This window comes from Vigna umbellata, chromosome 1 (genome assembly GCF_029865625.1).
Source record: "Vigna umbellata cultivar VRB3 chromosome 1, Vumbellata_1.0, whole genome shotgun sequence".
Lineage (NCBI taxonomy): Eukaryota > Viridiplantae > Streptophyta > Magnoliopsida > Fabales > Fabaceae > Vigna > Vigna umbellata.
In genome coordinates this window covers 84,549,111-84,565,938 of record NC_142165.1, presented here as the reverse complement: position 1 = coordinate 84,565,938, position 16,828 = coordinate 84,549,111, and the positions used below count along the sequence as shown (strand labels likewise).

The following is a 16,828-nucleotide window of genomic DNA, read 5'->3' as shown; positions in this document are numbered from 1 at the left end:
GTAAATGGTAATTGACTTGAGCTAGCCATGCAATCAATAACTGGACAACTCATTAAAAACGCCATAAGCAAAAAGGACCAACTAGAAACAAGTATAAATTTCTAGAAAATAGGAGGATCACTTTAAACATACCTAACGAAACTAGAGACCAAAATTAATATTAAACTAAAATACTTAACTGTGTTTTTCTTTTCCTAACCATATAAGTCTATTTTTTTTCTAATACGTTTTGAGCTTATATCAAAATTAAGATTCAGATTCTTAATTTTTTTATGTTTTATTGTCATTTTTCTTATTTGATTCTACTAATTAGTATTAGAATTTGCGAGATTGTTTAGCAAATTTGTTAAAGATTACATATTTATTTATTTTTATATAATTTAATAAAAAAGTTATATATTTATATAACATAAATATATTTTCATTTATTTATTTTCCTATTATAAAAATCCTAATTAATATTGTATGATAAAATTTTTAAGATAAGTTAAAACCTATCTATCATTACATAATCTCTTAAGTATTTGAACAATAAGACTTTCCCCAGTGTAAATTGCAATCCTCCCTATCATAGTTGGACTGAGTTCACAATTCTACATACAACTTTTGCTCGCCAAATTTAATTCCTTTCTCATACGGGGTTTAGGAGATTAGAATAGGGTAAAATTTATCTTCACCATTTGTTTTAAAAAGAGTTAAAGAAATAGACATAGTGGGCAAGAATGCCAAACCCCTAAAATAGATAATAAAAAAAGAAAAAAGAAAAAAGTTGGAAGCAGACAACCCTAATATTGGGCCGGGTTTTGGTTTATCGTGAATCAGACGGCCCGTTTTTGAACCCCCCCTTCGTCTTGCACTCACGGTGTTGCCTCGCTTCAGAGGCCAGCCGAATTTGCTGCGTCTTCTTCCTTGACCACGGAACAGTTCAATAACAATTCCAAACCTGAGGGAACCAACCCATCAACGTAACCCTTCTCTCTCTTTCAATCGTGCCACTTTCACACCCACCAAAACAATGGCTTCCACACCTCAAATGCGCTAAAATCCATTTCCATTTCCTTCCCTCAAATCCATGCACTCAGCAATGGACTTCACCAGGTTCTCCTCTCCTAAATCTCCCCCAATATTCACGCGCCCCCTCACCTGGGTTACCTCCACCGCCCTCCGCCACCAACCCCGCCACCTTCCTCCTCCACCAACCCCCCCGCCACCACCTCACCCCACTCCTCCGCCACCTCACCCCACTCCTCCGCAAACCTCTAACCACGCCCCTCTCACCCTTCTACCTTCTATTCTAACCAACAGGGTTCTAGATTCTTCCAAATGTAAATCCATTTTGCCCAATTTGTCCCCCCACGAATTCGATCGCTTATTCTTCCCCATTCACCACTCCGTTAACCCCAAAACGACACTCGACTTCTTCCGTTTTGCCGCTAGCCATTTTAAGTTCCACTTCACCTTTCGCTCCTATTGCCTCCTCCTTCGCTCGCTTCTCGCTTCCGGTTTTTTGCCGCGCGCCAGGTTTTTGCTCACTCGTTTGATCGACGGCCACGTTCCGACGTCGTTTCACGACCACGAAAACAGGCTCCGCGAAATAGCTTCCTCGATGCTGGAGGTGAATCAGGTTTCGGGTAAACGACACGGCGAATTGGATTTGTTGCTCCACATTCTCTGCTCTCAGTACAAGAGTTTCGGCTTCCGTTGCGCTTTTGATATTTTTATCATGTTCTCGAAGAAGAGCATTTTCCCGTGTTTGAAAACTTGCAATTTTTTGTTGAGCTCATTGGTGAAGGCCAATGAACTTCACAAGAGTTATGAGGTTTTTGATGTCACTTGTCAGGGCGTTGTGCCTGATGTTTTCACGTTCACCACGGCAATTAACGCGTTTTGCAAGGGAGGGAGGGTTGGGGACGCTGTGGATTTGTTCCGCAAGATGGAGGAGCTTGGTGTTTCGCCGAATGTGGTTACTTACAACAATGTGATTGATGGGTTGTCCAAAAGCGGGAGGTTAGACGAGGCGTTTCGGTTTAAGGATAGGATGGTTAGGAGCAAGGTGAATCCGAGTGTGGTGACCTATGGTGCGCTCATCAATGGTTTGATGAAGTTTGAGAAGTTTGAGGAGGCGAGTGAAATGTTGGTGGAAATGTATAGCATGGGTTTTACTCCCAATGAGTTTGTGTTTAACTCACTGATTGATGGGTACTGCAGGAAGGGGAATATGATTGAGGCATTGAGGATTAGGGATGAGATGGTATTGAAGGGCATGAAGCCTAATTCTGTTACTTTTAATACTCTTTTACAGGGTTTTTGCCGGAGCAATCAAATGGAGCAGGCTGAGCAGGTATTGGGGTACCTATTGTCTAGTGGTTTGTCTGTTAACATGGATGCGTGTTCGTATGTGATTCATCAATTATTGGAAAAATCTAGGTTGGATTCAGCATTAAAAATTGTTAGAGAATTGTTGTTGAGGAACATCAAGGCTAGTGATAGCTTGCTAACCCTCTTGGTCTGCGGACTTTGTAAATGTGAAAAACATTTGGAGGCGATTGAGCTTTGGTTTATGCTGGCAAGTAAAGGGCTTGCTGCCAATACGGTGACCTCAAATGCGCTTCTCCATGGACTTTGTGAACGAGAGGGCATGGAGAAAGTTTTCGAAATACTCAAACAAATGATTGAGAAAGGTTTCGTCCTGGATAGGATCTCATACAACTCACTTATTTTTGGTTGTTGTAAATGGGGTAAAATTGATCTAGCTTTCCAACTCAAGGAAAAGATGGTTCAGCAAGAATTCCAACCAGATACATATACCTACAATTTCCTAATGAAAGGGTTGGCTGATATGGGTAAGATAGATGACGTTCATAGGCTTTTGCATGAAGCCAAAGAATATGGCCTAGTTCCCAATGTATATACACATGCACTTTTATTGGAAGGATATTGTAAGGCTGATCGGATTGAAGATGCTGTGAAATTGTTTAAGAAGTTAGTTTATGAGAAAGTAGAGCTAAGTTCTGTTGTATATAACATACTTATTGCAGCCTACTGTAGAGTTGGGAAGCTGAAGGAAGCTTTTGAACTGTGTGATGCTATGAAAAGTGGGGGCATGCCTCCTACCTGTGCCACATATTCTTCTCTAATACATGGAATGTGCTGTATTGGCTGTATGGATGAAGCAAAGGAAACTTTTGAAGAAATGAGAAATGAAGGCTTGCTTCCAAATATATTTTGTTATACTGCTCTAATTGGTGGTTACTGTAAGTTAGGTCAGATGGACAAAGTGGGGAATATATTAATGGAAATGTCTTCAAACGGTATACAACCTAATAAAATTACTTACACTATTATGATTGATGGATATTGTAAATTAGGAAATGTGAAAGAGGCGACAAAACTTTTAAATCAGATGATAAGAAATGGAATAGCTCCAGATACCATCACTTACAATGCACTGCAAAAGGGATATTGCAAGGAAAGGGAGCTAGAAGTTACTTTACAGAGTGATCATATATCTAACACGGGACTACATTTGGAAGAAGAAATTACTTATGACACATTGGTTCACAGGTTGCATCCACATACAGTAGTTATCAATAAAAAATGATGAGGAAACTTCTCAAACTTTTTTGATGCTTAGTTGATGCTAGGGCGTATATGGTTAAGCCTGTCATTGTTTAGTTTGATTCTAAAACGCTAGCTATTTGTAAGATGAAGTTTCATATGCTTGATATCTAGATGCGTGAAGGACTAGCAACAACTAAAGCAGCATGCAAGAACTTGGCTTCGTAGTTAAAAAAGGAGTCATGCATTTTAGAGGTTAGTCATTTAAGATAATTTTTTTTTTCTTTAAATTTTTTTTTTAAATTTTATTTTTTAATTTTATTTTTCCTTTTTTTATTTGATCTAATTTGATTTTTTAAACAATTATTTGATAATAGTATTATTAGAAGATGGATGTTTTAAGCATGTGCTCCATAGGCAAGTATTTCCATTTGGAGTTATTGATGCCGAATGAATATGATTTATTCTGAGATACTTTTTGGATAATATCTTATTTTTGTCAAATTATTGATTTTAGTGAAATAGTGTTAGATTAGGGTTTGAGGATTTTGACCATCCTGGGGTTATAAATACTTCTTTAGGTTCCCTTTGATAGGCGTGATTTCACTGTTGGTTGATTAGAGCAATTAATGTGTGCTTTTCTGTTAAATCCAAGCATTCTTGGTTCCACATTAGTGGTTTTAATTATGTCCACCATCACGTTCTCTAGATGTTAGAACCATTTCTACATTGTCCATCTTGTATATTTTTCTTAGTGTTAAAGATCGATTGGTGCATTGATAAATATAACAGTAATATTACTATTTTGCCAGAGCAATTTTTATTATTTACATGATTGTGTTTGGTTCTCTGTGATACCTGATGGAATGATTTCAACTTTGGACTCCTGTTTTATGGTATGTTTATTTTCACATTTTTCTTCCAATTTCAAAAACTAGTTCAGAAAAGGTTGAAAATAATGTCTTACAATGTAAATTGATTACTTTTGTTCGAACAATTTGTTTGGAATTTGTGGCTTGCGATTGGCGTGTCCCACTCTGGAGCAGATTCTCGTGATTATGAGATACAAAGGCAGAATGTAAACATTTAAAAGTGTAGACCTCTGCTATTCAATCAGCTATAAGATACATTGTGTTTATGGGTTCCGCAGTATTCTGTTCATAGCCGGTTCCAAGCGGGTTATAATTTTATGAGCTTTATTGCATTTTTGCTATCTTCTGGCTCTCTAGACTACAGGTATTGTGATTTTTCAGTTTTGGAGGATAAGATATCCTTCTTCGGGTGTCCTTTCTCCCTTTATTCTTTAATAACATTTCTTTCATCCAAAAAAATGTTTAACACAATACTACATAGTGATATTGCATAACATTTACTTAATTTTACATACTAAGGCATTTTTAATATGTGACTTTTATTTGATGGTGATTGAGCAAATGTCATAGCGCAGGGATTTAGCTTCTGCTTATCCATGTTTCAGGTGATATGTGGCAATCCACTCGTGCCAGTGGCAGACTTACCCTAATATGATGGGAACAAGAGGATTGATATAGCCAAATGGTCAAATCGATATCTTATCCATCTTTTCCGTTTGCTGGTCTGGTGAGTGCCCTTTAATTGGATAGTTTCATTCATATGTATGTATGTATGTATGTCCAATCTGAGTTATGAGCATTTGGTGTATATCATTATATTTACCTTCAGCTCTGAACCTGTCATATATCTCAAGGCATTGTCCGGATGGCAAACCTCAGGGGTATTGGAGACAAATAGAAGACTTGAAGGAAAGCAGGCAGGGAATCTTCAATAGTAAACATGGTATATTTACTTGACCCTCAGCATGGCAATGACGAGCATGACATGTCAGATAGATATATCGTTACAGCTAGAGAAAAATGTTCAATCTGGGAAATGGTAACTATAGTTTTATTTGCTCTTTTAATTTTAACCATGATTTTATTTAGTTTGTTTTCCCAACCACCATCACCAACTACCCCATAAATTACAAAAAGAAAATAATAAGAAATTCAACGAACAGGAATTCATATCCACCGAATGATATTGCCATACTTAGGGCAGGGGGGACATGATTTAGAAAAAAGACTACTGGAATAATGCATAAACTATATTTGAAGTTTATACAGGACAAGTGGAGACACTTTCTAGCTTGAATGTGAGGGTTTTCTTTTCCTCCTTCCGAATTTTTCGTTCTATTTGTGCAATTTCTATGTATTTGATCTGATGTACTTATGAATTCATATTAATTTCTTCAGGTACGTGTTGTTGGTGGCAAGATAACTGGGTGGATTTGGAAGCTTCAAGATGCCCCTGCATTTAAGGAACATATGATTTTGATGATTGGTGGCTAGCAAACTTACAATTTGGAGGTGACGACTCAGGCTCTGGTAGATAGAGTTTTTAAGTATTAAATTTATCAATTTAACTTGGCAAATGGCCTTTTGGTTCCACTTCATTAACTTATCATATTCGTTATCAGATGGTTCCCCGTCTGAGGCCCTTTCTGAATAAGGCCGGAAGAATTCTGGAAGAAGACAAAAAGAACCAATAGAAATAAAAAGAAAAACCGAGGGTAATCTTGAATATTGTTTTTAACGTTTTTATCCTTAAGTAATTAAAATATCGATTGTTATTCATATAACTTTAATTGTAAAACTTCTTACACATTAATAAAATATTATATTTTTAATTATTTTAAAATTCTTATCCTGTGGAAATGTGGTGTTGAATTTAATTAATAGGGGAGGAAAATAATCTAAAAGATATTTTATTATGAAATATTAATATATTAATATTTTATTATGACCATTATTTACACCCATGTTTTAAACTTGCAAATCTTCTATCTTTTCTATCTAAAAAGCTTTCTGCATTATTCCAAAACCTAATTTGAAGATTTTAAGTCTTATTTCCGGTAAAACTTATCTCATATAATTTGGATGAGTAAAACGCGAAAAGAAATCACTTAGATAAAATAAAGATATGCTTCGTTTATAATTTTTTTAGTTTTCAAATCTTCAATTTTTTTTAAAACATTTTGCAATTAATATAAAAAATTCAATGAAATTGTGTTATTTCATCTAAATTTTTTAAAAAATAAATGTATTAACTTTCAAGAATCACAGCTTCTTGATTTCAAAACTTCTTGGGTGAATTCTAAAATCTAACTTCAGTAGTTTTAACTCCTCTTTTCAACGAAACCTGTTGGGAATTGTTTCTTACACCCCCATCTTTTTCTTTCTGCACCCCAACATTTCCGGAATTTATTTTCCTAATTCTTTTTTACAGTAATCACCCTCCTTATTGAGAAAAAAAAATTCGGTAGCTTTTTTTGATGGGATGGATGAAGAAATGTGGTTAGGGGCAGGAAGCAACACCCAACAAACTTGGCTAATTTTTCGTAGGTTAATTTTTTTTTAATTCACATATCTACATTTTTAATTAATTACTGGAAGGGTTAAGTTACATCGTGATAACATTAGGAAATCATAAAATGCATGCATGCTTTTTTAGTAATATTGAAGTTATATTTAGATTTGACGATTTTAACGAAATTAAACTTAGTTAATGATCATTATTAAGTAAAGTCATATATATGATTGACGAATTTAACCTTAAATAAAATTGTATATATATTTAATGATTTCACCTTAAGTAAAATTTTATATATAATTGATAACTTCAATTTTAAATAAAGTCGTACATATAATTAGTAACTTTAATTTGAGTTCAATTTTACTTCAATAGTAAATATTGTTGACAATTTCTGATAATCGTAATATTAAAATTGTATAATGATTTGACAAACTTCTTTTCTTATCTCAAATAAAATAAATAATTTAAAATATAAAAAATTTAAAAATTTAAAAATTTAAAGTCGTAATTAAGACATACAACTTCAAATTTTTCAATTTTTATTATGAATTTATTTATTTTATTTTATATAAACAAATTTATATTGTAATAATTTTTCTTATATATAAAAATACTACATTTTTTAAAAATATTCCTATGTATATAATAAATAAATAATATGTATAAAATTTAATAACCAAATTATTTCAAAAAAATTGAAATAGGAAATATTTACATAAAAGGTTTAGAGAGAAAACCTTAAAAAAGTAAAAAGAAAATAAAATTTTATTTATTAATCAAACTATAAAAAATATCTCAAACATAAAAAATAAAAATTATATAAAACTTTAACATATTTAAATTCTGTCTAATCAAATTATTAAAAAAAATAAATATTAAAGTTTACTAAAATTTTAAATTAATAAAACAAATATCTCAAAATTTAAATATATAATTATATAAAACTTTAAAAAAAATACATAAAAGAATTTAAAAACCAATTAATCAAATTTAAAATTTAATGAAATTTAAAATAGTGAAATTTTCATTTTAATCTACAATTTATTTTCTATTTTTATCCTTTAAATAATTATTTTTTAAATAAAAATAATTGTTTTATCAGTTTTATCAATACTTTTATGATTATTTTGATAACTTGAATGTATAAAGATATCAAAATAAAATTTACTAATAATACTGATTGATAACGTTTATCTGCAAGTCAAATATTATAATATTTATATATAGTTTTCATCAACAAATAAATAATTTAGTACTTCTACTCATTATATACCAATATTTATTAAAAATATCTGTTTAATATATGTCACAAATTTTACTCATAAATTGAAATTTTTGTCATCCCCAATATCTTTCTTTCTATTGTATTGCGCATCTTCTTTTTCTTTTAACCTTTATTTTCCAATTTAAAAAAAAAACCCTGTTTCTTTCTGAGCATTAGATGTAGAAATCTAGTATTTAAAACGTAAAAAATCACAAACCCATAAGAATTTTACGATTTAGACATTTATGCAGTAATATGAAGATTTGCGAAGTACTCTACATTGTAAAAGGTAATAATTGCATATTTTAGACAGTTAATTATTATTTTAATAGTTACGTTTTTTTATAATAAAATACATAAATAAATGAAAAATATACCATATCGACGAAGTTATTTTATAATCTTTCGAATCATTTCTATTATTTTGCTCTTAATCCAAATAATTTTAATTTCTACTCTTTTTTTCTCTTTGTTCCAACTACTCAACCTTCTCTTTAATCTAAGTAAGAACCAAAAAGGAAACTTATGCGGATTCTGAATACAGTTACATATTTAGTTAAATATTGTAAAACACAAATTCATAGGTTTTTTCTTTATAGAAAGTGGAAGAAAGACTTTTGGTAGCATGTGGGTCTGTTTCCGAACAGGACCATACGGAACCGAATTTGATTTGCTTTATTGGATGACAGCTTTGAAGTGAGAGATTCTGCATGCATGCCTTTGTCCTGTAACATGTTATTTGTTAATTGGATTCAGATTAAAATCACAATTTATTCAACAGAATTTTTTTTAATGAATAAATATGGAAAATTTATGATGGTAATAATGATAATTTATAAATTAATTATATTAATTTTAACATAAAAAAAGTTAGACTAATTGAACAAAATAAATAATAAAAAAGTAATTAAGCGAAAAATTATGGACAGACATCAGCGTCAAACATGTCAAACATGTCAAACATGTCAAACATGCATGCATGTCAAAGCGCGAACAGTATGAGATTGTATTTTGGTGGGTCCGAAATAAAAAATAATCACCGACATGTGCGCGTTCCAGGTGTAGCCCCAACCAACGTTCCTCAAACCATAGATTCACCGTTTTCTTAATCAGAACAATGGTCATAAATGTTGACGTTCTGTCATACCTAAATAATAATTATGCATTTAATAATTCTTATCTTCACTTTCTTTTTCTTTTCTTTCTTTTTCATCAATGTTTTTCTTAGAAGGATAAATCCAATTTATACATTTATTTTATATTTCAAAAGATAAACCTAATTAATATAGGGCTTTATCAATGTAGACTTAACAATCAAATATCAATTTAGATTAATTGCAAAATATATACATAAACTAAGGATAAGGATTTATGTATATATTTTCTTAAAGCTTAAAAAAATTAACTCCCTCTTATTAGGTGTCTTAAATCTTCCCATTTAGTTAGGAAGTCCATGGTCGGAACTGATTTCGATAAATTAAATATATGTGTAGTCAAATTTAGATTATTGCAACCTTAGCTATTAGTTTTGTTTGAAAATTGTTATTTTAAAGCATATTTTACATGTTCTAAAAGAGTCAAATTTCGTGAAAAATAGTATCAAGGGTTATTGTTATTGGATTGAAATTGAAAAAAATACATTTGTGTGTAAAAGTTGCAAAATTTGAAAAAGTGAGAGTGTATAGAAATGCTAAAATATTTACACTTTTTAAAATATTTAATAATTTTCTATAAAGTTATATTCTATTAAAAAAAGTCACGTAAAATGTATATATTCCAGCAGACATTATTAGTATAGTTTTTTTTAAGTAAAAAATATTGGTGTTGTTATTCTTAAAAGAAAAAACTAATCAAACACCATTTGTTCAAAATTCATAATTAATTACTATAATACATATTTAAAATCATTTGACACTGGACCTACTCTCTTCCTTATTCTTACCTCAACATAGTATGAGAAAGGTTATCATAATTTAGTAATTTACGTTCGAAAAAAAGCCTTCGTTAAGTTAAATTTGTTAAATAAAAACATAATTCTTTTACTCATTATCACTTCACTGCCTTTTTTATGTCTTTATCTATTTTCAGTCTATTCTTTCCCTCTCAAGATACATTTCATAGGTGCTACGCGTTAACATAACCATTCAATTTAAAGCAAAATGTTTTTCCTAGGAAAATAAAAAGAAAACAAAATAATCTTTATATAAGATTGTGTTCTTGCAAGTTTCAAGTGCATCAACACCACACCTATCTTCCTCTGAAGTCTTGTTGTTAGCTGAAGCATTTTACAGGCCACCATTTTCTTCGACTACCTTTCACTTACTATTTAAGGTATTGCTCACTGTTTTTTTCCTTCTTTGTTTTTCATGCTATTTTTTTCACCATTTCTCATCGGTAGTTTGTGGGGTGGGAAGTTTCTATTATGGGCATTTCGAATGCTGGAAAAGTTGTTACCTTTATCCATGATGGAGAGTTGCTGATCCAGGAAGTGTTGGGATGTGAACCATTATCTGTTTCTGGTGTGATATTCAAATAGGGAAATACTGGTTTGTGGATTTTCCGCTATAGGTACTAATGGGGGTATTGGAGTGGGTAATATCTGATATTTCGTTTTTCTAGGCTGCTTTGTTGAATTGATTAAGCTTTCTGACGCCTAACAGATGAAGTTCTTTGGTGATTCTTGGATTGTTCAATGGATTTAAAATGTTTCATCTTCTTTTTGCAACAACGGTGCTAATAATAATATATTGTAATTTATTTGTAGATCAGATTCTTCTGACTTAACTATGCATGTTTTTTCCTATGTTCTCTGCATGTTTCTTCGTGTCTTTTAATCTGCATTTCTGTCGGTGCAAGAATTTAAGCCTGAAAACTCTATCAAAACAACATCAAAAGGTGTCTTTTGGCCAGTTCTCATGCTCAACTCAAGAATTTCCTCTGGCTTTTTTCATTTCATGTATGTAAAATCAAACTTATTGGTTGATTATTTTCGGGAAATTAGAGGAGTTGATCATTTGTTGGTGACCTGAATGCACAAGTGATGCGATGAGAGGATAGAAAAATGATAAAAAGTTGTCCTTGGTTTTGTGTGAGAGTTTAATATGATGACGCTTGTTTTACTTTTGTGCGACATATTGTTTCTTTATGTTATGTTAAATAATTAACACACCCTATTGATACTTCCAAGGTGCAATTTCTCTTTTTTATTCATAAGTTTATTGTTTTCTATTTGTTTGATTGGTACAGAATGGAGACGAGTAAAAAGGGCCAATGGTTAAGTGTTCTGATATGTGTGGTACTATTACTAAAGGCAGAAGGGGTTCCTGTGGGAATCACTTTTGTTGAAAATGCAGTGGCAAAAGGAGCTGGTGAGAAATTTCTGCTATGATCTTCATCTCCTTGGCCACCATTTTTTTAGGATTGTTCATAGCAGGTTTGAAATTGATGTTTGAAATCTTGTGCAGTTTGTTTGGATGGGAGTCCACCAGCTTACCACTTCCATAAGGGATCTGGAGCAGGGATTAACAACTGGATTGTTCACTTTGAGGTATGTTTCCTTCAGCAAGATGGCTTCAATATTATGAGAGTCTTTTACCAACTCGGAAAAAAATTCATTTTAATTTAAACTTTGAGTATGTTCCATTATGTTTTCTAAGTACGTGTACAAATATTGATTTGTTAAACTGAAAACTGGCTCAGAAGGTGCATTTGTAATTTTTTATACGGGTTGTGTTTTTGCCAAGGTTTATCAAGTTATTCCCACATAAATGGGCATGGGAGAATATGACATTTTTGTTATTGGTATTAGTTTATCTTAAAAAAATTCCCATGTTTTGCTTTGATTTTAATTCAATGTTGAGGGGATGGGTACTTTTGTGTGTCAACAATTAACTTCCATTGTTACTCCCACTTTTTATTTATATCACTATCATTTTGAAAACCACACCCAATAGCCAATATGAAAGTTATTTTTGGTCAAAATGTTCCAAGAAATGTAATAATATATACCTTGAAACTTAGAGTCATATATTTCAATTCTTAAGTCTCAAATTTGGTTATTGAAATTATAGGGAATCAAGTATTTAGGTTGAGGAGGAGTGAAAGACAGATTGACTTTAGATAATAACCATAGAATTTAGTTCGTGTGCACTTCTTAGTTTTCACACTCTTACCCAATCATTAAAGACCGTGTTTTGTTAAATATGTTGATTTTTGTAATAACTAGCTTAAAAGTCATTTCAAAATTATTTGATTGTTGACCTTGTAACGTTGTATAGACATACCAACACTGGTTAACTAGGTTGTCCTTTTTGGTAAAACCTATTCTAGTATGAAATGTGGAAAGTTCTCTATTTTTGTTGATGATCTTTAATTCAATTTCTTTTAGGGAGGAGGATGGTGCAACAACGTTACTTCTTGCCTTTCTCGTAGGGACACTCGATTAGGCTCGTCTAAAAAAATGGATACCCAACTTTCCTTTTCTGGATTTTTTAGTAACAGTAAAAAGTTCAATCCAGGTAACGTCTACAAATTAATAAACAGTGTTTTGACTGTTTTTCTCATGAATCTATCCCTAAAATTGTTATATGTTTCCAGATTTCTACGATTGGAACAGAATCAAGGTTAGGTATTGTGATGGGTCATCATTTACTGGTGATGTTGAAGCTGTTGATCGAGTAAGTTTTACAAGTTCAAAGGAATATTGTACTGTAAATTTTTATGAAAATATTAATTAATTTTATTTCTGCTGAGGTTTTATAATATTATTTTGCAAATCAGGCAACCAATTTGCACTTCAGAGGAGCAAGGGTTTTTGCTGCTGTTGTTGATGATTTACTAGCAAAAGGAATGAAAAATGCTCAAAATGTATGGTACATTGATGGTTACCTACTTTTGTCTTCATCTTGAATAATTTTTAATTCACTAGTTGAAATTTGTAACTTTAGGCAATTATCTCTGGATGTTCTGCTGGAGGGTTGGCTGCAATTTTAAACTGTGATCGATTCAAATCACTACTACCAGGAACGACTAAAGTGAAATGCCTTGCAGATGCTGGTTATTTTATCAATGTGTAAGCTTATTTATTTACTTTCTGCTTATCTTTTTCACCTGAATTCTTTTGGACTTTGTTAAGTCATGTAATGATTCAATATGTTTTTGTTTGTGCAACAGAAAGGATGTCTCTGGCGCACAGCGCATTGAAGAGTTCTACAATCAAGTTGTCCAAACACATGTACTTGTTCTTTCTCTCATTATTTCTCCCTGTACCATCTCACAAGCATATGATATTAATGTTTTCACTCTTTCTGTTTACAAGAAACTTTCTGAAGCTTTCTCCAATGGAGACTGACATTCTTTATCTTCTTTATTTTAGGGCTCAGCTAAGAATTTGCCTGCATCCTGCACTTCAAGACTCAGACCAGGGCTGGTAAGTTTGTGAATTCCAATACTTTTACCTATGTGACTTCTTTGGTGTACTAATACTTCTTCTGAATAATATGTAGTGCTTTTTCCCACAAAATGTGGTATCACAAATCAGTACGCCAATCTTCTTCGTAAATGCAGCTTATGATTCATGGCAGGTCAGATTATTCTCTTTCGAGAAAAAAAAATCATTTTAATTCTGAAATGGTGTTATGTATTGTTCCCACTTAAAACTAACACTATGTTTATATTCATTGATCAATTGGTGCCAGTTCTGTCAGTTATCTCACAAAATTCATATCTGAGGATTTATACAAAACAATGTGATTAATTTTGCTTAACATTCCCAGTGAAAACAAATGATTGCTTAATTAACTCTAGTGAAAATTCGGCTGTCACAAACTGAGCCAAGGTTTTTCTACACTTGATTTTTATCTTAGAATACTATATACCACTATGAACATCTTGTTTTCCAATGAGAACATTTTAATGACAGATGATTGAATTCTGAATCATATTTCCCCTCCAAGGAGGTGCTTAATAACTGATCTCATCATAAAGTTAATGTTTGCCACCACCATATTGCTATTAATAAGTGATGATATAATATTTTCTCTGATCCCTAACATATTGCTTTGATTCAGATCAAAAACATTTTGGCACCAGGTGCTGCAGATCCCCATGGCACCTGGCGTGAATGCAAGCTTGATATAAAAAAATGCTCATCAAATCAACTCAGTGTAATGCAAGGTGAACATCTTCGGATCTTAGTAACAAGTCACACTGAAATTCACTGATACCAAAACTCTAGGATTTTTTTTCTAGGCTTCTAATGAGCATCCTAAAGCTGTCTAAACTTTACCCTGCTGCTATATACACTATACTTGACATGAATCATTTGTCAAAACCAAAGCACGACCATAATCACGTGTGCCATATTCATCTTCTACCATTTCATTGATGGGTTCTAGGGCCCTAAGGGTTTTTTCACATTCCCACATTCTATAACAGCTTATGATCTCATTTGATGCATGATTTCAGTATTCAGGACTGATTTCCTGAGGGCATTTGGTGCTGTTGGGAACTCTCCATCAAAAGGGCATTTCATAGATGGTTGCTATGCTCACTGCCAAACTGGAACACAAGAGACATGGTTGAGAAATGACTCTCCTGTGTTAGGCAGCACAGTAAGAAACTGCATCAAAACTTCCTTTCTAAAATATGTGTGCATCAAAATTTCTGACATATTTGCTGAACAATTTGCAGACAATTGCGAAGGCAGTTGGAGACTGGTATTATGATCGAAAGCCATTTAAGCAGATAGATTGTGCCTACCCTTGCAACCCCACTTGCCACAATCGTATTTTTGATCAGAATGAGCGTCCAGACGTATAGATTTCAAATAAGTAGTATGTGAATTATCACTACAAACTATCATATAATAGTTGTCGGTGATTCTTCTCAAGAAGATGTGTTTGATGATTTAGAAGCTTCCAATGTAAGCGTATGCACCCTGATAAAAGGATGGTAAATGTCACCATGCAACCACAAAATTCTATCATTATGGAGAGTGACTCTTTCATCTTGCTTAAACTGTTGTGGATAGCTAGGTATGAAATCCTATTCAAATTGCACATGTTATCTAAATCCTGTTTGTACTATTAAATTTTAGAGTAAATAAATATTTTTAATAAGTAAAAGTGTATTACAATTAAATATTTATATATTCCTGTTGTAAGAGCTATACCATATCGGTCTGTTATAGCAGAAAATCAGGGACGTTTGTTCCTGAGTAAAATGTTTTCGCCTCATTCCGTTTGGAATGATAAATGATGGAGTGTAGGAAGAAATTTGATAGGATGGGAAAGAAACGGCCCAAACTCAGTGAATCTTCGTCTAGTTCATTTGGGCTATTAGATCTGTAAAACAGTCAACGACAAATCAAACAAAAATTGTTTCACAATGGTTATAAGTTCTTTTTTAAATTATTATTTAGAGGTTATCTTTGAAATTGTTTTCCATAAAAATAAAAATTAAATATTCATCCTTCTGTTTTCAAAAAAAACTTATTATTTTCGGAGTATCGTGTTGAACCAAAAGCCATAATAATTTACTGATAATTTTTAGTATTATTAGATTGTAGTACCATATTTCTCAAATTTTATTTCAGTATAATTTAATGTAGTATTTTATCTGTTTATTGGTTTAATCACTGATTCAAATGATAAATCTTGAATACTTCAATGGCTGGCTCCACTTTCAAAGCATATTTTTGAATAATATATTGAAATGTAATTTAAAAATATACATAAAAGTAATAAATTGAAAGATAAAAGAAATCATGAAAATCAAATATATTAGCAAAGATAAAAAGATAATGGTTTAAGATGGTGGTGAAAATAATTGAGCTAATAGATAAATCTAATTTAATTAAAAATTATACTTAAAAATAATCAAAATTAAAAGTTAAATTAAATTAAAAATTCAACGTACAATATGTTCAGACACATAACTTTTGATAGTGATAAATGTTAACAACTTCTGAACTAAGTTGTTAATAACTTCTAAATATGCCAAACTTTAAAAAAGAAAATCCTAGAAACATTGAAGAATAATTTTGAGAAACATGTTTTTATTGAGAATATAAATAAATTCTACAATATTTAGGTATAAAATAATAATTGTAACAACATCTCTGGTTAGTTAGAGTTGAATAATTTAATTTTAATAATTTATTTTAGTTTTGATAAGACTAGAACACTTTTAATGATTTGATTATAACATACATAACTTGTTTTATATGATAATATTTTTATCAAGTTTATATCATATTATTAGATATATTTTAATGTATCTTTCGTAAAATATTTTACAGAACTATCTATGATAGTGGTGTTATAAATAAATACAAGACTACTGGACGTTAAGCGCACAAAAAATAAGGCGATAAAACCTTATTTAAATGTAATTATCGGATTGTCTTGTGTAAAGTGATTTGATCACTCAAATATCAAATACAATTATGATACAATGACTTGTCTATAATCTAAATGTAAGTACTACAAATAAGTTTCTCGTAAGAGAGAAGATTGTTTAGAAAAAGAAAAAGATAAAGTGTCACATGAAAAATATCAATATAACATGCTCACAAAAATTGTTTTTTGATGTAATAAATGACAAATTACATTACAT

The 16,828-nt window shown here is 31.6% G+C and overlaps 2 protein-coding genes across 13 annotated transcripts; both read left to right on the top strand.

Annotated features, from left to right (window-relative positions):
• The first annotated feature begins 662 nt into the window (after nucleotides 1–662).
• On the top strand, nucleotides 663–6,156 carry LOC124845133 (Tetratricopeptide repeat (TPR)-like superfamily protein). 12 transcript variants are annotated; one of them, XM_088104513.1, is made up of 5 exons: nucleotides 663–3,813; nucleotides 5,036–5,157; nucleotides 5,260–5,373; nucleotides 5,829–5,942; nucleotides 6,053–6,156. In XM_088104513.1, the coding sequence occupies exon 1, from the start codon at nucleotides 1,073–1,075 to the stop codon at nucleotides 3,599–3,601; it is 2,529 nt and encodes an 842-aa protein (XP_087960639.1). In that variant the 5' UTR covers nucleotides 663–1,072; the 3' UTR covers nucleotides 3,602–3,813; nucleotides 5,036–5,157; nucleotides 5,260–5,373; nucleotides 5,829–5,942; nucleotides 6,053–6,156. The 12 variants fall into 12 exon arrangements, with proteins under 12 accessions (XP_087960639.1, XP_087960635.1, XP_087960633.1 ...); XM_088104509.1 differs by having other exon boundaries at nucleotides 5,260–5,469; XM_088104507.1 differs by having other exon boundaries at nucleotides 5,260–5,469; nucleotides 5,829–5,960.
• A 4,226-nt stretch (nucleotides 6,157–10,382) lies between these two features.
• Nucleotides 10,383–15,380, top strand: LOC124845135 (pectin acetylesterase 8-like). Its single transcript, XM_047322187.2, has 13 exons — nucleotides 10,383–10,543; nucleotides 11,459–11,580; nucleotides 11,677–11,759; nucleotides 12,600–12,729; nucleotides 12,809–12,888; nucleotides 12,992–13,078; nucleotides 13,159–13,283; nucleotides 13,385–13,445; nucleotides 13,587–13,640; nucleotides 13,717–13,794; nucleotides 14,281–14,386; nucleotides 14,678–14,823; nucleotides 14,903–15,380. Exons 2-13 carry the CDS (start codon nucleotides 11,460–11,462, stop codon nucleotides 15,029–15,031), a joined length of 1,200 nt encoding a protein of 399 aa, XP_047178143.2. The 5' UTR covers nucleotides 10,383–10,543; nucleotide 11,459; the 3' UTR covers nucleotides 15,032–15,380.
• Nucleotides 15,381–16,828: the final 1,448 nt, after the last annotated feature.